The sequence below is a fragment of the Heterodontus francisci genome, chromosome 31 (assembly GCF_036365525.1).
Source record: "Heterodontus francisci isolate sHetFra1 chromosome 31, sHetFra1.hap1, whole genome shotgun sequence".
Classification (NCBI taxonomy): domain Eukaryota; kingdom Metazoa; phylum Chordata; class Chondrichthyes; order Heterodontiformes; family Heterodontidae; genus Heterodontus; species Heterodontus francisci.
Genome location: NC_090401.1, coordinates 35341098 through 35365027, shown reverse-complemented (window position 1 = coordinate 35365027; position 23930 = coordinate 35341098). Strand labels below are relative to the sequence as shown.

The window sequence follows — 23930 nt, the reverse complement described above, 5'->3', positions numbered from 1 at the left end:
TGAGCCACTAGGCACTTTTTTTGTCAAAGCAAATTATGACTGCTTTTTATATACTGTTTAAAATTTAGTAGAAATCATACCAGAATATCTATTTAACTGTACACACAAAGTTGTTTTAATCAGGTGCGAGAGTGGTCTGTAGAAGTGCCAGAAACTCGCGTACTGGGCCATGAGGTGCTAGGTGTGATTCTCCCACCCTTTCTGTCACACACTACAAATTCCTAATCCATCAGAAGACCAGCTCAGTGGAGGCTCAAATAGCTTTGTGGGTCGCCTGGGAACAAACAGTCTTGATTGCCCTCATTTGGGGGATGGAGAGTGACTTGCTGAGACTTGAAAGAGGTACTGGTGTAAACACCAGGAAAAAACTTCTGATGCATTCACCTTTCTTTTAGCCGAGGTGAAACGTGTGGGAGATACTCTCCTGGGGATGGCTACTCAGTGCGTTCAAGTGAAAAATGTTGTTAAAACATCTCCGCAGACATTATCAAACCTCTGCCTGAAGATCAATGTGAAACTAGGCGGAATCAATAACATTCTGGTACCACATCAACGGTAAGTGCATTGCTTTGTTACTATGCTAAAGTCAGTTTTACATTGATCAGTATTGGAGAGAATTATAAATCTAATTCTGGTTTACTGACAGAAGTATCTGTTTGATTTCTCAATTATTTTTTGCCTTTTATGAAGTTAGTAGTTTTGCTAATAATATAGGTGACAGCATTGGTCTTATGACATGATATTCACTAGTTTGAATCTTAGGGTTGCATTCCACTCGTGTCCCCACTACTGCAGAAGCTATGTTTTGTCAGATCTCTTCCAGGCATATTGGCAGAAGCTTGCTTTACCTTTCTGGTGTTTAAAGCGTAAGTCAGCATTACTCATCTTGGTCCATCTCTATATGAAGCCTAGTAGTTTATCATGGTGCAGCATTGGCTCTGTTTCTCCAAGTCTGAAATGGAATAACTTGAGGCAGTGTCAAAAGTTGAATTGGGCTCTCTTTTTAACTTGGTGAATAAATGCATGAAGCACACAGACCAAGAAGAATCCAAGTTTGATCTCTGGTCCTGCAGACTATGTTGATCTCCAGCAGGAGGCAGTGGGGATGCTGCCATTGATCTAAGTGTCACCAGCTAGGACGAGGAAAACTCTCCTGAAGTTCCTTCCTCCAATAACTATTCAATGATCCCTGCCAAAAGCAGGTGAGGACAGGTTCAGGGTCAGTTGTGATGCACCTACAACCTACTTGCACTAATTGTCTCTAGTACATCCACAAAACATAGTTACAAGGCTGAGATGATGAAGGTCTTTTGATACCTATGAAACTGAATTTCAATACAAGAGGTAAGGGGAGAAAATTGGGGAAGATATAAAGGCTATATTGGTAAAGAAATTACAACTACCAAGAGACTTAAATAGGAAATCTGAACTTGTCTTACTAGATTAAAGATGTATTGGCAAAAGAATTCAAGGAATTAACTTGAATTGAGTCCAACTACAGAGGGTGCTGTTCTGTATTGCAGAACTGAAAGTTCTAAAGGCATGAATCTCACTAATGCGAGGGTGGTTAAACAGACAGTGGATCACTAGTGGTTTACATCGTTTACACTGCAATTCTTTTTCTCTTTCAGTACTTAATGTCATTAAAATTGGCCCCAGCTTTTTGAATTGAGAGCTTTCCAGTTAAGGCAACTATATTTCTATTAACCACCCTTCCAGCAAGCAAAGCCAAGTGGCAGGTGGGGGAGGGATGTGTGGAAAAGGGAAGAGATAGAATTGGAGAACCTGAAGATTGTGAAAGAATAAATTTTGATGGGAAGGGAAGAAGATGGATGCTGCTATTGAGAGCTTGGTAGTGCTTTTGCTGTTAGGTAATTATAAGGGTTGGTGTCAGATACTTGCCTTGTTTCACATGTAAAATGGTTGCTCTCTAACCTAATTCAGATGACATCAGTAGCACATATTAAATAAGGTTTTCAACCAGTTTATATTCTACTGACACCAGTCACACTAGCATGAAACAGGCACCTGCAAAGGTAAGTGTTTATGCTCGGGTTAACTTCCAATTGGCTATACATTACATATCCCAGACTCAACCATGAAATTAATTTTTGTAATAAAGATGGATGTTTGGATCAGAATAATACACGTTGGCCAAAAATGTGTAAGTAATTTGCAAGTACTCAGAAGTGCATATTCTGACCAGACTCTGCAATTAATATACAAGTTAATTTTAACAAAACAAAATAATTGTGTTAAGTCTGTTCCTAATTTGAACAAACCACTTACCTTTTTTTCTCCATTTAATGTCTGTAGACCATCTGTGTTCCAGCAGCCTGTGATTTTCCTGGGAGCTGATGTCACACACCCACCAGCTGGAGATGGCAAGAAACCTTCCATTGCTGCTGTAAGTGTTCATACATGCACATTTTTGACAAGAATGCGGCGTCAAGTAGGAGGGAATAATGTGTACTGTGCACAAGTTCTGTCTCATGTACTGTGTCCTCTTGAATATTGTAAGCTGGGGGGGGAAGGACAGGCTGGACTCTTTTCCACCTAGCAGTTGAATTTTCCAGGCAGGTTTTGGAATTTGATCAGGTAATTGAGGGACGTGTTAACATCAAGACAGCTACTTGTGTCATATGGGGTTATCGACAGGGTGGTGTGGGGGGGGAGGGAGGGGTGGGGGATGCAGTTGGGATAAATAGAAAGATGTGTCAATTCCAGATATGCTGTACTCCATTTACACTACATAGCTGGACCTCCCAATTTCTTTGCCCAAGATAGAGATCTGTATGTGTAGTCACACATCCAACAATAGCATTTTAAATATTTGTGAACAGTGGAAGCTAATTCTATATTCTTTTTCTTTCTTTTGGGCCTCCTTATCTCGAGAGACAATGGATACGCGCCTGGAGGTGGTCAGTGGTTTGTGAAGCAGCGCCTGGAGTGGCTATAAAGGCCAATTCTGGAGTGACAGGCTCTTCCACAGGTGCTGCAGAGAAATTTGTTTGTTGGGGCTGTTGCACAGTTGGCTCTCCCCTTGCGCCTCTGTCTTTTTTCCTGCCAACTACTAAGTCTCTTCGACTCGCCACAATTTAGCCCTGTCATTATGGCTGCCCGCCAGCTCTGGCGAATGCTGGCAACTGACTCCCACGACTTGTGATCAATGTCACACGATTTCATGTCGCGTTTGCAGACGTCTTTATAACGGAGACATGGACGGCCGGTGGGTCTGATACCAGTGGCGAGCTCGCTGTACAATGTGTCTTTGGGGATCCTGCCATCTTCCATGCGGCTCACATGGCCAAGCCATCTCAAGCGCCGCTGACTCAGTAGTGTGTATAAGCTGGGGATGTTGGCCGCTTCAAGGACTTCTGTGTTGGAGATATAGTCCTGCCACCTGATGCCAAGTATTCTCCGAAGGCAGCGAAGATGGAATGAATTGAGACGTCGCTCTTGGCTGGCATACGTTGTCCAGGCCTCGCTGCCGTAGAGCAAGGTACTGAGGACACAGGCCTGATACACTCGGACTTTTGTGTTCCGTGTCAGTGCGCCATTTTCCCACACTCTCTTGGCCAGTCTGAACATAGCAGTGGAAGCCTTACCCATGCGCTTGTTGATTTCTGCATCTAGAGACAGGTTACTGGTGATAGTTGAGCCTAGGTAGGTGAACTCTTGAACCACTTCCAGAGCGTGGTCGCCAATATTGATGGATGGAGCATTTCTGACATCCTGCCCCATGATGTTCGTTTTCTTGAGGCTGATGGTTAGGCCAAATTCATTGCAGGCAGACGCAAACCTGTCGATGAGACTCTGCAGGCATTCTTCAGTGTGAGATGTTAAAGCAGCATCGTCAGCAAAGAGGAGTTCTCTGATGAGGACTTTCCGTACTTTGGACTTCGCTCTTAGACGGGCAAGGTTGAACAACCTGCCCCCTGATCTTGTGTGGAGGAAAATTCCTTCTTCAGAGGATTTGAACGCATGTGAAAGCAGCAGGGAGAAGAAAATCCCAAAAAGTGTGGGTGCGAGAACACAGCCCTGTTTCACACCACTCAGGATAGGAAAGGGCTCTGATGAGGAGCCACCATGTTGAATTGTGCCTTTCATATTGTCATGGAATGAGGTGATGATACTTAGTAGCTTTGGTGGACATCCGATCTTTTCTAGTAGTCTGAAGAGACCACGTCTGCTGACGAGGTCAAAGGCTTTGGTGAGATCAATGAAAGCAATGTAGAGGGGCATCTGTTGTTCACGGCATTTCTCCTGTATCTGACGAAGGGAGAACAGCATGTCAATAGTCGATCTCTCTGCACGAAAGCCACACTGTGCCTCAGGGTAGACGCGCTCGGCCAGCTTCTGGAGCCTGTTCAGAGCGACTCGAGCAAAGACTTTCCCCACTATGCTGAGCAGGGAGATTCCACGGTAGTTGTTGCAGTCACCGCGGTCACCTTTGTTTTTATAGAGGGTGATGATGTTGGCATCGCGCATGTCCTGGGGTACTGCTCCCTCGTCCCAGCACAGGCATAGCAGTTCATGTAGTGCTGAGAGTATAGCAGGCTTGGCACTCTTGATTATTTCAGGGGTAATGCTGTCCTTCCCAGGGGCTTTTCCGCTGGCTAGGGAATCAATGGCATCACTGAGTTCCGATTTGGTTGGCTGTATGTCCAGCTCATCCATGACTGGTAGAGGCTGGGCTGCATTGAGGGCAGTCTCAGTGACAGCATTCTCCCTGGAGTACAGTTCTAGGTAGTGCTCAACCCAGCGGTCCATCTGTTTGCGTTGGTCAGTGATTATGTCCCCCGATTTAGATTTGAGGGGGGTGATCTTCTTGATGGTTGGCCCAAGAGCTCTCTTCATGCCATCATACATTCCTCTTATGTTTCCGGTGTCTGAGGCCAGCTGAATATGACTGCATAGGTGTTGCCAGTAGTCGTTTGCGCAACGCCTAGCTGTTCTTTGTGCAGTACTTCTGGCTGCTTTAAGTGCTGCATTATGTGTACTTCAATCTAAAAGATGTATTGAGGAGATCCAAGGGAAGTACTGTGAAAATGCCCTCACTTCTTTTTGGAGTCGTTTTAGGGCTTGATTTATAGATATACATTACACCTTTACTCTTGGTGAAAAGTACAATTCACTTCTCACCAACTTTTAAGTTTTAGTGTAAAGGCAGCCGAATGTTCTGATTTATTTGGCACTGGTATCTTCATTCCTGTATATGCAAGACTGGTTATCAGAACCCTTACATTTTTCAGCCCTCAAACATTGTTAATAAACAGACTATCAGTGTGTTAATCAGTCCATATGTGATTGAACACTTTTTTTAGGTTGTAGGCAGTATGGATGCCCACCCTAGTCGTTACTGTGCCACTGTGCGTGTTCAGAGGCCTCGACAGGAGATCATTCAAGACCTGGCTTCTATGGTTCGAGAACTTCTCATCCAATTTTACAAATCAACTCGTTTTAAACCCACACGAATTATATTTTACCGTGATGGAGTTTCTGAGGGGCAATTCCGTCAGGTCAGTGTAGTTCGTAGCAACTATCTTACTCAATTGTATCCTGTGTTCAAAGTTAATTGAATGCAAACTTTAAACTAAAATTAGTCAGTATGGCAAAAATGTTTGTTATATTTGCAAAATTAGCTAGAACAGTTCAGGACAAATTGTGATACTTTTCTGTCACATGTTTTGCAAATCCTGGACTGTAGCCAGCACTAAAGGTATGAAGATACCTTGTGGTAGCAAAGTTGTGCTATATTTTTCTTCGCTGGTTTGCAGTTTGAATTTTCCATCTATGGGGCTGAATTTTAACTCCCAAAAATGCATGGTTTGGAGTCGTGTCAGATTAAAATGCAGAGAATATGGAATAGGAACCTAACCTGTCCACATCCGGTTTTGATGGAGGTGTGACAAGGGGCTGGCAACCAGTCTACTCGCAGTAAGCAGGTTGTTCATTTAAATATAATAATGAGACTGCCTGCTTTCATTTTAACAGTCATCCTATTTTTAATGACAGGCAGCCGAGTTTCCCAGGTGTCAGGAAACTCAGCAGCTTAAAGGGAGTGAGAAAGGTGGAATCCGTGAGTTAAGTACCTTTTTACAGCACTGCTTGTGGGCCAGGAGGAGCAGAAGTACTTCTCCAGGCCCAACAGGCTACTCAATAACCCACACCACACCCCTGCTGTTGGGACCCCCCAGGCCATAGGCCCCCATGGGACCCCTCTCCCTCATGATCAGGGCACCTCCTAGACCAGCATGGGATGACCCTTCCCCACCCCTGCTCCCACAACTATCTCCCTCACTTTCCCAATACACCTACGTGTACTCGAAAGTTCCCATACAAAAAGCCTCAAGCCTGTCAATCAGGCCGCCTATGGGCGGAAACCCCACAGGAAAAATTTAAAGCATCCCTGTAGTAAAATTTGGCAGGACATTCAGGGACCCCATTCTTCTGGGCTTCCCAACCTCACAACAGCCCCCCCACACCTAGTGCAGAATTTGCCTCGAGACTAAAATCCAGGCCATGATGTTTAGCTCAGGTTAGCAGCACCCTAGATCTTTGAGGGACTAGATTTAGTAGGGCATTTCCCATCTATCATACTTCCATTTGCTTTTATGCTGTAGGTATTGTATTGCGAGTTACTAGCAATTCGAGAAGCCTGCATCAGCCTGGAAAAGGACTATCAGCCTGGCATCACATACATTGTGGTGCAGAAACGCCATCACACTCGACTGTTCTGTGCTGACAAGAATGAGAGGGTAAGAACTGGCACCTGAATCACCTGTGATCCATTTGGTTTGAGGAATTGTGTAACATGAACTGACTCTTGGAATGATCATTAAATCCAATAGGTTTTCCTTATCGAGAACTGAATATGAACTTGTGCATAATATTTTGGGCTGAGCAATGAGATTTATTTTGTTTACTGTCTCTGTCTGAAAGGTTGGGAGAAGTGGAAATATTCCAGCAGGAACCACTGTCGACACAGATATCACCCACCCATATGAGTTTGATTTTTATCTCTGCAGCCATGCTGGGATACAGGTATGGAATGAAAGCTAGATAACTTATATTTTCTATTCCTGGAGGATGAAGAAGTGGGGAAGTGTGTGGAAATATTTTTCTCATTTTGTTCCCAGGTTTACAAATATCTATTCAGTTAAGAGGAAGGATGGATAAATAACTGGAGAAATGAGGAGATGGCAAACACATCTTGCTGTCTACCATAAAACAGTGCTGCTGCTGCACAATAGAAGTCTTTTTCTGTTTTGTGTAAATTCTGGCAGCTTTCATTTTGTCTGTGTAATCTTCAAAAGGGAACATCTTCTGCAGTAACTTAATGAGCCCAGAAAGGCAAAAGGGATTGTATCTGAAAAAACCTTGTGACTGTGGATTTTGTTCTACCAAAGAAAGAAATAAGTTTTGATGATATATGGCCTTTCATGATCTCAGCACCTTCCAAAGTGCTTTACAGCCAAGTGAATGTTTCTGAAGTGTAGTCACCGTTGCAATGTAAGAAAATGCAGCAGCCAATTTGTATACAGCATGGTCCCACAAATGGCAATGCGTTAAGTGACCAGATAATATTGTTCTGAATACCAGGCGCGCTCCTGTCCTCCTCTTCAAAATAGAGCTATGTTCATAGTATGTCATCCATTTAAATAACTGTCTAGGTGGTGACTGGTATCCTAAGCAGCCATCAACAGTTTATGTATTAGCTTTAGTCTTCAGGTTAACTACCACTATGGATGAGATATTAAACTGCGTTCTTTTTTGCCTATCCTAATGGTTCACCTGGAGCTTAAATATACCATCATACAATTAGAAGAGCAGGGAGTTCCCTGGTGATTTTTCAAATATTAATCTCAGTCGTTACTACCAAAGCAGATTAACTTGTGATCTCTTGCTGCTTGTGGTATTTTCCTATGTGAAAAATTACTGCCATATTTACCTACATGTCAGTCCACTTCAAGAGTAATTCATTGTATATTTGAGACATTTTTGTTACATAATGTGCTATATAAATGCATATCTGCCTTACTTAAGGGTGACACTATTAAGTAAACTCATGGAACGATTACATCTGCAAGAGGTTGACTGTCATGTCTCACTGCTGATCTGGAATGAAGTGGATTCGAGCTCACCAGAACTTTGCCCATCCTAGCTTGCACGAAATTCCATTCGCCCATCACCCCTGTGCTCGCTGACCTACATTGGCTCCCAGTCCAGCAGTGCCTCAAATTTAAAATTCTCATCCTTGTGTTCAGATCCTTCCATGGCCTAGTCCCTCCCAATCTCTAATCTCCTCCAGCGCTACAACTCTTTGAGATCTCTGCATTCCTCCACTTCTGACCTCTTTAGTATTCCCAATTTCTTATGGGTGAGCTTTCAGCTTCCTAGGCCCTAAACTCTGGGATTCCCTCTAAACATCTTCACCTCGCTATCACTCTTGCTTCCTTTAAGATGTCCCTTAAAACCTACCTCTTTGGCCCAGCTTTTGGTCACCTGTCCTAATATCTCTTAAATGTACTTCCTCTAGTTACTGACTAGTGGACCTAATTTCTCCCTATTTACCTTCTTGAAACCCTTAATAATTTTACGCATACAAACTGAAGGTTTCAATCAGATCTCCTCTTAATCTTTTCTGTTCTAGTGAAAGTGCCCCAATTTCTCATCTCTGAACTCAAACCTCTCTCTAGTACCAATTTTTTGTACCCTGTTAATGGTCGTCTTGTCCGTCTTCAATTTGGGAACCCAGAACTTGATGTTTTAATTATAACCTAACCAATCATTTGTATAGGTTTGGCATTACCTCTTTCACTTTTGTACGTTATTCTCCCTCTATAATACTGAGGCTCCCATGTTTTTTTTCAGTTTTATTAACTTCGACTTTTGAATACTGTACAAAAACCTGAGATCTCTACTCTTTTTTTTTAATTGCAATTTAGTATGTGTAACCCCTTTTCAGGTTTTACCAGTATGCAACTTGGTCCACACTACTATGCCAGCTAAAGGAGACTGCCTAGAAGAAAGTAAGTATATTTGTGAGAGGATGATCTAATTAATAAGTTTTACCAACATTATTATTTCTGTTTCAGGGTACGAGTCGCCCTTCACATTATCATGTTTTGTGGGATGACAACTGCTTCTCTGCGGATGAACTTCAGCTCCTTACCTATCAGCTATGTCACACTTATGTGCGCTGCACACGCTCTGTCTCTATCCCAGCACCCGCCTATTATGCACATTTGGTAGCATTTAGAGCAAGGTACCATCTTGTGGACAAAGAGCATGACAGGTAAGGAGCACTATATATATGACTGGGTATTCTGTTATTGTTACCCTAGTACATAAACGTACATTTTTCTCAATAGCTTGATAACAGAAGCAGTAGGCAATAAGTACTGATCAATAACAGTGCTTTGGGAGTTTTCACAAGTATGAAATTCCCATAAGTTGGAATTGACACAAACGTTTTTAAAAAACAAGCATTTCTGTTACAATGTCAAATTTAGCCTAAATTGCTCATCAATTGGAAGAAATTATTTGAAAATTTAGTAAATTATTCCAAAATATCTTTTTGACTATTCTACCATGGCAATGTTTATATAAAAGTTACGACAAACTGGTCCTCAGTTGAAACGAACTTAGCTGTGGGATGTTACTGGATCAAGGTGATGGGAGAATGGTGATATTGGAGATGAGGAGGATTTTCATGATATACCTTAAAACTTTGGAACCAATAATAAAAATCAGTGTTTATTTAGGTCTCACATTATCAAATGGGAACAATGAGATTATCATGCATAAAACTTATTCTCCATATTCAAAGAGTGGAATTAGAAAGTAGAGGACATCTGACATACACTTGTTTTTTCAATAGGTTTTTCTCCTGTGTGCAACTGCCCTTTCCCTGTACATTGCATCCTTGCATTGTTTACAGTTTTTTTTTCTTTTTCATTAGTATATTTTTATCCTTTTCCTAAAGTAACAGAAAATTTTGACAATTTTTTTTATTGCAGAGTGAGCTGGGTTCCTCTAAATATTTTACAATACTCGTTTGAAGTTCAAAAATAGTGTCAAAAACTTGCATCGAAGGAAGAAATTCCATGTTTTATTTCTGTGTCTGAATAAACAAAATTTATGGCTGTGGGCAAAATTAATCTTTCATATTAGATTTTTTTCAACAGTACTTAATGTAAGCTATGCCAACAATACCCAAGGCAATAACGCTCTTCACAGTATAAAATAACACAAATAGACAATCGGCTTTGAGGCTGTAGTTATATTCTATATAGACATGAATGTATTAGAGTTTATTATGTTTTTTGTTGATAAGTACCAAGAGAAATGCAGCTATTGAAGTAGGAGTTTGTCCAGTTCTGATTATCTTTCTCCAATTATTCACAGCGCTGAAGGCAGTCACATTTCTGGACAGAGTAATGGACGTGACCCACAGGCTCTGGCCAAGGCTGTGCAGATCCACCAGGACACCTTACGCACAATGTACTTCGCTTGAGTTTGGGAAATTCTCTCCAGAAGGAACCGAAGATTGCAGCCTACATTTCCAGTGGGGTCAGTTTACGGGCGATGTCTCCAGCCATACTGTAACTTTCACTGTGCGGAGACAATAGTTTCATAAACTGACGGAAAGGGATTGTTTACCTACGAAGATCATAGCACTATTATGCAATATGAAACCAGCCAACTGCTCTGTGTGTGTGCGTGTATGTGTGTGCGCGTGTGCTCCGTCAGACCTCATGTCTGTGTCTTTCCTTTTTCCTTTTTTTTTCAGTATGGTTTCCTTTTTGCCTTTACCTCAGTGTTTGGCAGCACAAAACTCATCTTTATCAAGTAACATGAAAATGGAACAAAGAAAAATGTTCCACAAACCTTGGATCTCAAAAGTAGTCACTAATTAGGTCGGAAATCCAGCCATTCACTGAGTCTTCAACTTGGGAGGGTGGGGAGTTTGGAATGGGAGAGGAAGGCATGCTTGAAAAGATATTCTGTAAGCAGTTCCTACCAGTCCTTCTTGAGATCCAAGAAGTTCGACCTCCACTGTGCCCCTGTTCAAATTCCATTTGCTGGTTGTTATCAATTAAATCAATTGACTATTGAGCATAGCCAGTAGTAATGGCTAAGCTTCATAACTAGAGCAGTGGAATTTTATATACATAATTGAAGATAAAATCCAGGACTTGGATGAGCCTAAACAATGATGGCGTGAGAGGAACTTTTGAAAATTCCAAGATTTGGGGGCTTTGTTTAATGTAGAAACTTTTGCTGTTTCTTTTATTGTTTACTTGCTAGCTCACAACTAAATGTGACTTCATTTTTTTTTGTTTTAGCGTCCTTATATTTATTAGAAAAAATTAATGCTTAATTTAATATGAATTTACATTAAAAAAAATATAGTAACATCAATTTTATTTAGTTCTGGAATGTAACCGTGTTGTATACTGACAGAACATTGCTACCGTTAGTGCAATAAGCGGTTGGTAAGAAAGCCCGTGTCCTACGCTGTACTGGAGCAGCAGTTGTACCACTATAACCGTGGGAGAATGGACACCTCCGCACTTCAGAACCTTATCAGTTTTAATAAGAAAAAAAATTGAATGCAAAAAAAAAAAGTAGGGCTGGGACGTTTTAATGTTAGTTTATTGGGACATTATTTAACTTACACATCTAATCACTGAAATGTGAATTTTTTTCAGATATATTTGTTTTATTTCAGTCATTCCATTTTAAGATGATATACCAATTTTTTTTATTTGGAAATTTTTCATAAAACAGTTGACTTGTTTCATTGATACAAATCTCATGACGTTGTTTGCACTTTGTAAAACCTCATGAACTGCATATTTTATCTAACGGTTGTCATTGCACTGGCTCGAACCGCAATATACAAAATGCTGCAGCCTTCTTGATGGATGGGCATTGCTTGTATCCCAGCCCTACAAAACAGCCTCTCCTCCACGTGAAAAATTTATACTTTTACAGAATAAAATACTCGAACTTTATGGAAACAAAGAAACTGCAGAATTTTCCTCCCCTTTCACAAAAAGCAGGTTCATTGTCATTTGATTATAAAGCAAACAAAGATACTTTTCAATTTATTTCCCCCCCCCCCCCCTTGCATCAAATATGATAAGGGCTAACATTCTCTAAGTCTGACACCAGCTTTTAAAGGATATTCCAGCTTTAAAAAGGAATGTAGCTCTTATTTTGTCAAAACTGATTTTTCAGGCATGGTCACAGTAATGAAATATGAAAGGCCTATCAGTTTTATCTCCATTCCTTACACCCCTCCATTGTGATGAACTAAATCAGATTAAATCAAACTGAGTTGATAAAAAGGTCTTATAGTTTTATTAATTTGGATAGGTGAATAACCATTCGTGTAACTTTTTTTAAAAAAATCAATCTTCCATTCTAGACTTTACAGAAGGGCTGCATAGTACACAGGTATTTATGCATTTTATGTGTGGAGGGGTTATTAGTACATGTTCCTTTTCTGCCTTTTATGCTTTGAAATTTTGGAAACTTGTGTACGGTCATAGTGCCCACATTTTTTCCAGTTGTAGTGTCATGGGGACAGCCGAACTATAATTAAGCTGCACTGAACCTCAGTTATTTACTGAGCTATTGATATTTCCAAATTAAGAAATGCACTCTTGCTAGGATCCTATGTTGCTCACTTGGTTTTCAGCACGTAACACAATGTTATAGCATTCCTGCAAATTTCTTGTGCTGCCTGCTGTGGTAGATTGGAAGGTTAGTTGTAACTATTTCCCCTAAATCTTAGTTCACAATACCAAAAAAAAGTTTTGATTGCTGTTTCCCATGAAATAAAAAGTACTTGAGAAGAGAAGCTTTAAATAGACCCATCTTTGAAATAGATTTTTAAAACTCTAGATTTTAAAATGGTGCTGATTTCACTGTATACAGGACTAATACAAAAAATCAAAGGAATCTATTTTTCCTTTATATTGTCTTTAATGTACAGATCCATTACAGCGCTCTATGTACATAGTTGCCTGGAAGATCTTAAAAATATCCCTGAGGAGATGTCAGGTGCTATTGTTTGTTTTTTGTAAGCTCCACAAATATCTGGTCAGGGCATATTGCTCAGAGAATTTTGTTTTGCAAATGAGCAACCATAACTAATTGGGTTCTACAAATCATGTCAAGGGCTATGTGATTTTAGTCAGAAGGATACCCGCTTCAGGGGAATCTTTACTTTGGAATCACCTTCTGTAGAAGTGTGCTTTTGAGGACATTTTTTTATTTGGAGCTCATTTTCAGGTGTTGTTCTCCCAAAATATGAATAAAATTCTCTTATGAGGTAGTGCTTTGGGGGATTTTGTTTCGGCTATTACTATAATCTGCAGTTAAAATCATTGCCTCCACATGTCTCCTCCAGATCTACATTGATATTCACACTGGCATCTGATGAACTAAAGTTGTATACATGGCAATTTCATTCTTGCAATATATATAGGTCCTGTCAATAGTCTGCTATGGATTTCACATCACTTTGAAATCCCTCACAAAATAGCTGAGAGACCACAAAGACCATTAAATAGTTTGCAGTCAATAATTGAAATAGGAGTAGGAGTATTATTATATTCATTGGAAAGCCTCATACTTTAGAAAGTATCTTTCAATACATTGTCCATGAAAAAGTGTTCAGTTAGATAAAACAACCATGTGCTGGAACAGCAAGAGAAAAACAAAACCTAATGAATGCTTGTAGTGTGAACTCTCTGTTCACCTCTGCAGGGAAAGGTCAGCAGCTAGTTGTATCAAGTAAATAATTCATCACAAACAAAAGGAACATAAAATTTAAAATGGAAAAAATATTTTGGCAAATTGTGTCCACTTGTTCCAACTGAATAATTTGCACTGATATGTACTCTGTCCAACTTCTCTTGAAATCGATCAACAATCACAAGAACCAGCAGATCTTGTTCCACTCTCTGGAGATTCAGTTTGAAATAGACTTCTGTATCAACAAATAATTTATCAAACTCTATCGAAGCACTCCAAATGAGATGGGATTTCACTTTTTTAATCCACTATTCTTATTCTGGTATAGGAGTTGCTACAGCTCTCCTTCCATTTACCACTCGGGTCAAGTAGTTTTTTAAAAAAAAGTTTGTTCTGATTCTCAAATCTAGACAGGCTTCATTTAAGAGTCTCTTGGCCACAGAGAATATTTGCTCTCCCAAGCCTATCGACATATTCTTCATTTTGATCAAAAATACTTCCCACTGCTTGACTGTCAAGAAATAATACCTTGTCAGAATACATGATCATCACAGATCTATTCTTTTGCCCCCACCACTAAGGTGTATCATTTTAATTGCATATAATTTTAAATGTTTTGCTGCCTTTTTTAAACTTCCTTAGGACTAACCTCCTGATTAGTTCAGCAATTCTAAGATCCAGTAACATTTACTCGGGTTAATCTTCTATCTGTAGCCCTCACACAGTCATGGACTCGTGCAACATTTTTCAAATCAATTCACCAGCTCCCGATCAGCTATATTTGAAGGGGAGGAGAGTTCTGCAGTCATGTCAGACCAAGACTTTAATACTTGGTGCCTTCAGCAGGTTCCAATTGGTCTCTGTAGATCAAATTTAATTGAGCCAATACCGAGTCTGGATCACAATTCAAATCACCACTGTTTACTTTAGATAATGTACAATAATGGTGTACATGTAATGCTGCTCTTGCAACTTTACAACTGATAGCATTTAAACAGAATGCTTCCTTGTACTGCATATTTATCAGTCAGACAGACATTTCCGTAACACCAATCTGTAAAATAGAGGTTTTCTGTGAGGAGGGGTTTGTGTCCCTGTACCATACCCATCAGCTCAGTTTGTGAACGCTGGCATAAAGTGCCAACAGCATTTGCAGACTAACATCATTATGTACCAGCGTTGGGAGGGCAGTGAGACCGATAGCTGCTATTTGTTAATCAGTGTCAGACAATAACTGCACTAGGAATTGAAGAGATGCTCACGATTCCTATTTACAAGAGTGAAGGGAAGAATGTAGTGATTGACCAGTATAAAAATTGAATCAGGCCAGCTCTTTCCAAGCCCCTTTACTGTCATTTTGTCAAAACATTACATACTGATATAAGTTTTAGCTCTGATGTATTGTTAGCCTGTACTGGGAGACACCACAAAACAAAAGAATTGGTGCACATGAAAACCTGACTGCATGTATCAATGCCACCGCATTAGAATCATATCAATCAGTACAGGTTCCGGGAAGTTAGTAATATGTGCTGTATCTATCTAGGTACGTCTTAGCACAGGTATTTGTAGTATTTTTACTACAGATTATCACGGGGGCTTTTGCTAGCGTAGCATCTGTTTTTGGGTACTGGAATGATCTCTCAATAAAGGTCTGGTACCACTAGATGCAATATTTACCACTACATCTATAATAAGTGCTGGAACTGATTATACTGAATACCTGTGCTGTCCAGGTCGAGTACCTGTACCGATAATGTTTTTTGTATGGGCACAGACGGTGAGAGTACAGATCTGGTAATTTGTGCTGGTCTATTGCTATAGTAAAGGGGTGGTTTCAGCATTTATGCTGATCCCATTTAATTTTTTTTTTTTGAAGATCAGTCCTTAGAAAGTGCCTTTACAGAAGCTGGTGCTGTAGAATTGTTTTTTTTGTTCATTATGTGGCTGAAACAGTTTTATATAATGCCAAGAATATGACAGTATCCTGTAGCTGATGTATTTAATGGCAGTTTCTTCTAAGTCAGGACCAAGATGGGAACTATAATAGAAAAAGCTTTGAAGAACACTCTCAATACACAACCTAACCAGGAAAAGACGCAGAATAGGAGCTATGATTGTTGTGAATTTCTTTAAACTCCATCTCCAAGGTTGAGAATATTTTCTATTTGTAAATGTTTATACATCAATGTTGAATTCTACCCTTTCCCTCTAAACTTCATGTCTAGAGGGAGGGATAAGTGAATACAGGCCTAATGAGTGTTATGAAGTGTAACTGGTATGGTAAGAGTGCATGCAATATGTTATAATCGTGATCTATCTGTAATTTTAACAAAAGCTTTGTTTTATAGGTGACCAACTGCACTCTGTTGCTCCTGTAATTAGGCCTCTATCTTCTTATCTCTACAAGTTGGAGATGGTAATATTTTCAGTAAATAAATGGAACTCTGGAAGACAGAATTCCAGTTTGTAAAATGGTGAACATGTGTTTACATGTATGCAGACATTTTGGCTCCCCTCACAATTTATATCTGTATTGATAGATTCATAGAATAATCGTTTACTTAAAAAAAAACACAAAGGAACTATTTATAATTTTATATAATAACGTAAAAGAACCCTCTTAACAAACATGCTTAAGTGTGCTCACTGGTAGAAGCAGAATTTCAGGAAGGGACTACGTGCTCACTGAGGATTACATATATTTGTTCTTTTGGCACTCTGTTTGATTCCAATTCAAAAGAGCAGACCTGGGTGAGCCAGTGAACTGGAAGATTTTCTTGTTTATGGGTAGTACATTCAAAAGTTTCCATTTTAAACAAGTTGACTGTATTTGCTTCTAGCACTGATGACATACCAATAGGAGAAATGTCATCATCTGAAGGTGGTCTTGCTTTTATTAAATCAATATCTCTTGTCCAGTAGCACAGTGAGCAGCTGAGCCATCCAGAACAGCAAAAGCCCTACTTTGATTGCCTGCCTGTTGGATAAGATTAAATAGGATGTGATAGGGTTCTAGAATTGGCATCAGCAAATGTGGGTTAGAGAGGGAAAAATCAGGCAGGATTACTGCTTCTGATCACTATCCTCTGCTGCCTCTGTTAGTGCAAACGTGTGGATATCAGATGAGGACAGGATCCGGCTTTGCTGCAATATTCCCAATGAATGAACAATTTGCGGCATTCTGTCCCCAGGTCAATAAATGAATAATGTCCATTTGAGCAAGATACAAGAGTCAATGCTTTTACAAAGAGAGGGGTAGAAAATCGATGAGAAAAAGACTATTTGCAATACCTACTTTAATTGTTTTCTACAATTTGTTCTAATTGACTTTGTGTTAGTGATTCCCTATAAAGTAAACTGGCAGTTGTTTTTCACTCCATGGAAACTGTAGTAGTAATTGGGTAACTTTCCCTCCCCCACCCATTTTCAAATAATTAACATGATGTGATATGACTAACAAAGTTGAAAACTCAACATTTCAGACTGGTTTCTTTGTCTGGGTACCTTTTCCGCTCAATGTTTTAGTATGTACTTAAAATTGTGCTTTAAAAGTATTTTTTGCAATGATATTTTCTATTAGCAAACGTGAGTCTATTAGATGGTTTGATCATATTTTGGCTGGATTGACCCATTTTAAAAAAAAAATGTAAAGTTAGTGAAAGAATCTTAACGAAAGCAATGAATCAACGATACCAAGTAAGAGTACAATACACTAATATCAGATATTCGTTTAGCACAGCAGGAGGCCATTTGCCCCATCGTGCCTGTGTCACTCTTTGAAAGAGTTGGCCAATTTGTTTCACAACCTATCTTTTTTCCCCATAACCCTGCAAATTTTTCCTCTTCAAGTACATGTCCAATTGCCTTTTGAAAGTTCCTATGGTCTATGCTACCGCTACACTTTCAGGTAATACACATTTTTGTGAGAAAAAAATTCTGCTCATTTTCTTCTCGTTATTTTGCCTATTATTTTAAACTTATGACCTCTGATTACCAATCCACTTGGCAGAGGAAACCGTTTCTCCCTACTTGCCCTGTCAAAACCCCTCATAATTTCAAAAACTCTGAAACAGAAATAGAGGAAGATTTACAGCACCGAAGGAGACCATTTGGCCCATTTTGTCCTTGCAGTCTAATCCTATCTTCCAGCTTTTGGTCCATAGCCTGTAGGTTACGGCACCTCAAGTGCATATTAAGTGTTTATTAAATGCAGTAAGGGTTTCTGCCTCTACCATGCTTTCAGGCAGTGAGTTCCAGACCCCTACCACCACCTGGGTGAGAAAATGACTCCTCCACTCCCCTTTAATCCTTCTACAAATTACTTTAAATCTATGCCCTCCTGGTTATTGACCTCTCTGTTAACAGAAGTAGATCATTCCAATCCACTCTATCTAGACCACTCATTATTTTATATACCACAATTTAATCTCCCCTTAATCTTTTCTGCTGTAAGGATTCTAGTCTCTCCACATAACTGAATTCCCTTATCCTGGTATCACCCTGGTAAACCGAATCTACATCCTCTCCGATGCTATGGCATCTTTCCTAAACTGTTGATTATTAAAAGATAATGAAGAGAGGTTGGACAGGACAGTCAAATAATTGTGAAAGTACTCATTCCGCGTGAGCATTCTTATTAGCTTATAATAGGAAGCAGCTTAAATTGGGTGAGTTTCCTATTTAATTAGTAAAGGAGGAGGAGATGTTGAATTTGTGGAAATATAAATTATAGAAATGGTGGAAAAGGAAAATCAAATGGAACCAGTCATGAGAATTTGTTCATTGTACGTTGCTTGTATTAAATAGAGTAAAATGTTTTGTTAAATGAGAATTTTATGAAGAGGGATTTATTTGATTTTTTTCCAATCTTATTGTGAACACTGTTCACAACCCTGTGGTTTGAGGGTTTGAATTCTAGTGCTACTTGAAACTTAAACTGAATGCAAGTGAAGCTGGTGAATTTATGTTAAAGTCATATCCTGGGGAGGAAGAAAAGAAAAAAAAATTACTTCCTATTGTCTCCTCACAGCAAGCATACCTCCTGTTAGCCTAGCACAGAGCAACATTTGTGTCAAGCTCAAGGAGAACTCTTGCATAGTTTCCTTCCGAACTGAGAAGACTATATGAAGGATGAGAACTAGTAGATTTGGTGGTTGTGTATGGTGAGAGTTCTGTTTTAAGGAAGCTTGGGATTTAAAAAAAACACTGCACCTCAGTAACCTTCATATGCTGCATAAAGAAAATACTGCTTTTGGTTACATTATATCTGCTGCACATGCTTGACAGTACACTTTAAAATGTTCAAAAATTGTCTTAACAGCAGTTATTGAAATTGGATTTTTAATGGGAAAATTAGCCTTTATTTTGTGGTTATTTCTGAAAGTTAACTCTTATTTATTACTAATGTTTAGCATACAGCAGTGTAATATATGCATTAGTGTTGCAATTATACATTTAGAGGGAGGGTTTCTGCTATCGCTTGTTGCCTTTTTCTTCCGAGAAGATGAGTGTGAAATTGAAATTATTATAAATGTTTGTTATCTTTATTGCTCTTGGATGTTGTATCTGTTACTGTGCTGTTGAGATTGCTTAGGTTAGATCACTGGCCTTCATTAAAGAGTTACAAGAACTTCACAAGCAGCTCTTGCGAAAGATGAAATCTTGATTTAAAATGATGAAAAACATTGGTTCATTAGTGCATCACTATTTAACTGCATTTGCTTTTATTAATGAATTCCATTAAGTGTGATTGTGACATTAGCATGTCTAAGGGATAGCTAATATTTTGCAGCCACTGAAAACTAATTTAACTGTATCATTGTTGTATTTCAGTCGGAGAACTCCTTGCAGGGGTGTATTGTGGATTGTAAGTCATCTAATGAAGGCCACTGATTTTTTTTTACATCTATTGTACTGTTTATTCCTTTTTTTTATTAAACACTCTCCCAGTCAAATGGCCAAATGCCAATCCATTAATCTCCAAAGTGACCTCAAATGAGTTTCATGCCGTATAATATTTTTTCTAATTTTTATAACTAACTGTATAGAAAGTTGACCTTTGGCATCTGTAAAAGTTCAACTTTGGTACAAGTTATTAAAACTGGGGATTTTTTTTTTTTTTACCCAATATTGGCAGCAATGTGGTAGGTCAGCAGTGAGGCTGTGTTATATCCTGGGAATTGAGAAAGCCATACTGAACTATGTGGGAGAGGATCAAATGACAGTATTCATTTCTCTTGCTTTATGTGTCACAGAAGTGGTAATTTAATCCATTGGATAACTTATTCCACTGCCTTCGAATATCATTTTCGTTGTCATGTTCGCCTCTCTGGCAATGTAACAGTTTTCATGTGAAAGCATGAAATTCCCACTTTTATGGCTCCTTGCACCATACACCATTCCCTAGCCAAAATAATGACCAGCAGACCTCTTTCTAGGTCTCTGGTCATTCTTGATCCAGATGTTTGGAGAGCAGCTGTGATGGGTGACTTGCCAGCTGAATTTTCCCTCCCTCTGGAAAAGTGCCTGACCTTGACTGAATGCTCCCTAACTGCATGGCTGAGTTTGAGAATTTACCATGTGGGGAGTGTGGCAAGCCATTTGTGTTTTACCAGTCCATAGCACAGTGTGTTGCAGTATCAATGCGCTTCTGTGCCATGCCAGTGACGTTGTAATAAATCTTAACTGCATTGGTGCAGGTTTCCACCTAATAAAAAGAAACTTTTTAATAAATACTGGTTTATGTCTACATTTTCTGCCTGTGGTATAAACGGAAGCAGTGACAGAGCTGCATCAGTTACATCATAGGCCACTAGGACCCAACACACACAAATGTAATAATCTGGCTGCTAATGTCACCTGAAACAGCTCTGTAGGGAAGAGTGGGTATGACAATCATACCATTGATTACCTAAATAAAACTGATGAACTTGGGATCTTCTTTGTGGAATAAACAGCATTCCCTCTGTTTCCTGTTGTGTATCTTCTATATACCCAATCCAGCTTTCATATGAGGCTGGGAGGTATCTGACTTCCCAGGAGATAAATTCTGTATTAACCCTCTTGCGTACTGAATGAGATTTGCTTTGTTTTTGTTTGCAATTACTCACTTTTAATCCATAAAGTTCAGTGTTGTGTCTGAGCACCCAATGGCCCTGGAACTCCACTGCGATGTTACTGAATTATCCTCCGTACTTGCATTTTTGAAGCTGCAGCACCATTTTTGTGGCTTTTGAACTTGAGTAGTTTGTCAAACTCCACAGGTTATTGGGTATTTTACAGTTTTCACCCAGGCAGACCCTAATCAGCTTTTCAATTAAAAAAATTTATCAACCCAAACATGGTGAAATGTGCTTTACAGCTTTCTAAATATGCATCAATATGTAATGTTTTCAAACTAGCTTTAGATGTCTGATATGTGATGCACATTATAATTAAGAAATGCACAGAGCCTCAGAACATTTCTTAAATTCAAAGTATTCTCTGAATAAGATAGATTGTAATCTTATATTGGTACAGAATTGTTACTGTAGTCCTCAAGAGGGTTAATATTTGCACAGCTTTTTTTGTAAATGTATTCATAATTTGTAAGAATTTTAAATCGGTCCATTCTTGTAACAAAAAAATGAACTTGATTCTTTGTTAAAATGCAAATGTATTTGCCAGTTGACTTTTGGATTTTGTTGTCCCTGGGCAGTCTGATGTGTAACTGGGCAGATGTTTTGCCCATAAAAATCCTAGCAATCATTTTCAACATTGAGGTATTTTTAAAATGCCTTTTTCCCCATATATAGTTAGGGGAATTGTTTTCACATTAAGCATTCAATTAAGATTCCCATCAATTAAAATGTTATATAGTAAAATGCAAAACAATTGGCCATGTGATTCTGTCCAGAAGCTTTGCTGTAATACTTGACATCTTATGTATAATTGCTGAGTGAAACATCTCAAAAGTATTTTGGAACCGTGTTAGCCTGGTCTCGTGAAATGAGAAGGAAATGTATTGATTCCAGTCCTCCCTCAGCTGATAAAATCTGTGATTCCACAATATTATCGGACAATAAGTTTAAAAGTGTTCACAATGAAACTTCTGTGCATTACTTGGCTACATGTTACAAGTGTTTGTCTTTTTCTAAAGGAAATCTAGTTTAAAAATTTGATAAAGACACAACCATCCTACATTTCTAAATTCAAAATATTCCTATTCTAAGCCCCAAGACAGAAATTGTGATTTTGTTATTTTGATTTTTGCCACACGAGTCTCCTTTGTTGCTAAAATTGTTTTTTTTTTCCAATGTATCCTTCCCCCTCCCAATAGCCTCCCAACTGCTCTAAAGCCAGTAAAAAGGTATCCAGAAGGATTTCTCAACAGTTACACATTAACATTACATCATTCTGGCAGCATCTTGTCGTTTGTCCCACGTTGTCAGCCAATGGTACGTTTCCCAGTCTTAAAGCTTATTGGAATCAAATCTACAGTATCTCAAAAAAAGGATTCAATAACAAAATCCTATAGGTTCTTCAACTAAACCTATTGTAATTTTTTATGTAATTTTTTTGTTCAATGTTACTGTCCTCTTCAATAAAAGTTTATTTCAATTACATTAATGTTCAGGCAAGTCCAAATTTTCTTCTCTGTTTCAAACTGAAAACTGTTTATGTTCAATACTATTTTGCCAATCAGGATGTACAAGTTTCAGTGTATTTTTCTTTCTAATTGAAATGCTGACAACTCTGGGCTGGTGCAGCAGCTTAGACAGTGGCCTTTCAGTCCCAGTACCCGAGTTGAATCCAGCTCAGATTGATGGGATATAAGTTGGAAGAGTCCTATGTAAAATCTGTTTGAGCAATCTCAATCCACCACAATATAAAACTGATTTTGATTTAGTGATGAGGGTGATTACAGCTTAGACTTGTATATTTAACGTTGCAAAAATTTCCAAGCAACTACACATTTGAGGATCAGACCTCAGAGAAAAACTGGTTGAGGGACAATGAGAAAATATGTTTTAAGGAATCTTGAAGGGGGACAGGGGTGAATTAACAAGGTGAATAATTTAGGCAGTGTTTCTCAAGATGACTGAAGGTTCTGCCACCAATTTTAAAGCAGAGGAAAGTGAACAGAGTCAACCCCAATTGGAAGCGGGGGCTGTGAACTAAGCTTGGAGAATGTTTTGGAATGATTTGTGAACTGGAGCAAGGAATTTGAAATCAATTTACTGAGGACCAGGGAGCCAGTAGAGGTTAGCAAGGACAGGAGTGATAAATGAGCAGGACTTTGGTCAGAATGAGATGAAGATGTTGGAGCTCTGGATGAGTTGAAGTTTATAATCAGGTTAAGTTTGGCTGGCAAAGGGGCATTGGAAAAGGAGACGAGCATGGATGAGGGCTTCAGAGTCTGCACGATTTGTAATGTGACCATTGGAAAATTATCTGATGTAGAAGGGATGCGGTGGTGACAGTAGAGGGAGCTTTTTTCTGTATTTAATTGTTATACTTGACCTGAGTCTCTTGGCACAGAACAAATTAATGACCTTCATCTTGACTAATGTTAAATATCAAGTTTTCCAAATAAAGAGCCAATGGTTGAATCATCAGTTATACTTTGTCACAGAGGGGATGGATGTATTCTGTTGCAACAAATTTCTGTAATTAGGGAAGCACAAAGAGAAGACCAAACAGTTGCTCATTTGGATGGAGGGAAAATCCAAGAATGATTAAACTAAGGTATTCTGGTGCACCTAGACATTGATGGAAGCTTTGTTCACGCCCTTTCCGATGTTGCTTCTGAGTATGCTGACTCCTAACTGAGGTGTCATCTTCTAAACTTCGGCAGCCTCCTGGTAGGTGGCCCTTTTTGTCTGAGTGGAAGGTGTCGGTCAGTTTTATGACTAGAGGGCAACATCTAAACGGGATTTGATTTCTGAAATTGTGTATTGAATAACGAATCCTATCTGACTTTTTCCCTGGCCCAGCGACTACTACAGTTCTCGGGTATGAAAGATGTAACAAAGGCTTTACACCAAAAAAGAAAGTAATAATGAACACAGCATGGGAAAAGGGGAAAGAAATAGGTGCAATAGAACAACTTAAGACAGCAAAAATGAAGTGTTGTAAGGTGAAGAGAATTTCAGTCAGCCATAGTTTCTGAA

The 23930-nt window shown here is 39.1% G+C and overlaps 2 protein-coding genes across 6 annotated transcripts in view; both read left to right on the top strand.

The window, feature by feature from the left end:
* The window catches only part of LOC137347144 (protein argonaute-3), a 154186-nt gene that overhangs the window by 120215 nt on the left and 10041 nt on the right, over window positions 1–23930 (top strand). For 4 of the 5 annotated variants that reach the window (XM_068011287.1, XM_068011286.1, XM_068011285.1 and 1 more), the window contains 7 exons: window positions 396–555; window positions 2317–2407; window positions 5328–5522; window positions 6627–6761; window positions 6946–7047; window positions 9102–9301; window positions 10414–22099. In XM_068011287.1, the coding sequence (XP_067867388.1) occupies window positions 396–555; window positions 2317–2407; window positions 5328–5522; window positions 6627–6761; window positions 6946–7047; window positions 9102–9301; window positions 10414–10522 (992 nt within the window). In that variant the 3' untranslated portion in view covers window positions 10523–22099. Of the gene's footprint in view, window positions 1–395; window positions 556–2316; window positions 2408–5327; window positions 5523–6626; window positions 6762–6945; window positions 7048–9101; window positions 9302–10413; window positions 22100–23930 lie in introns of those variants that run through there. The other variant, XR_010968872.1, reaches the window with a different exon arrangement.
* The window catches only part of tekt2 (tektin 2 (testicular)), a 47564-nt gene continuing 34149 nt past the window's right edge, over window positions 10516–23930 (top strand). Inside the window, exon 1 of the mRNA XM_068011296.1 lies at window positions 10516–10578. The gene's annotated coding sequence lies outside the window, so the exon portion shown is untranslated. The remainder of the gene's footprint in view (window positions 10579–23930) is intronic.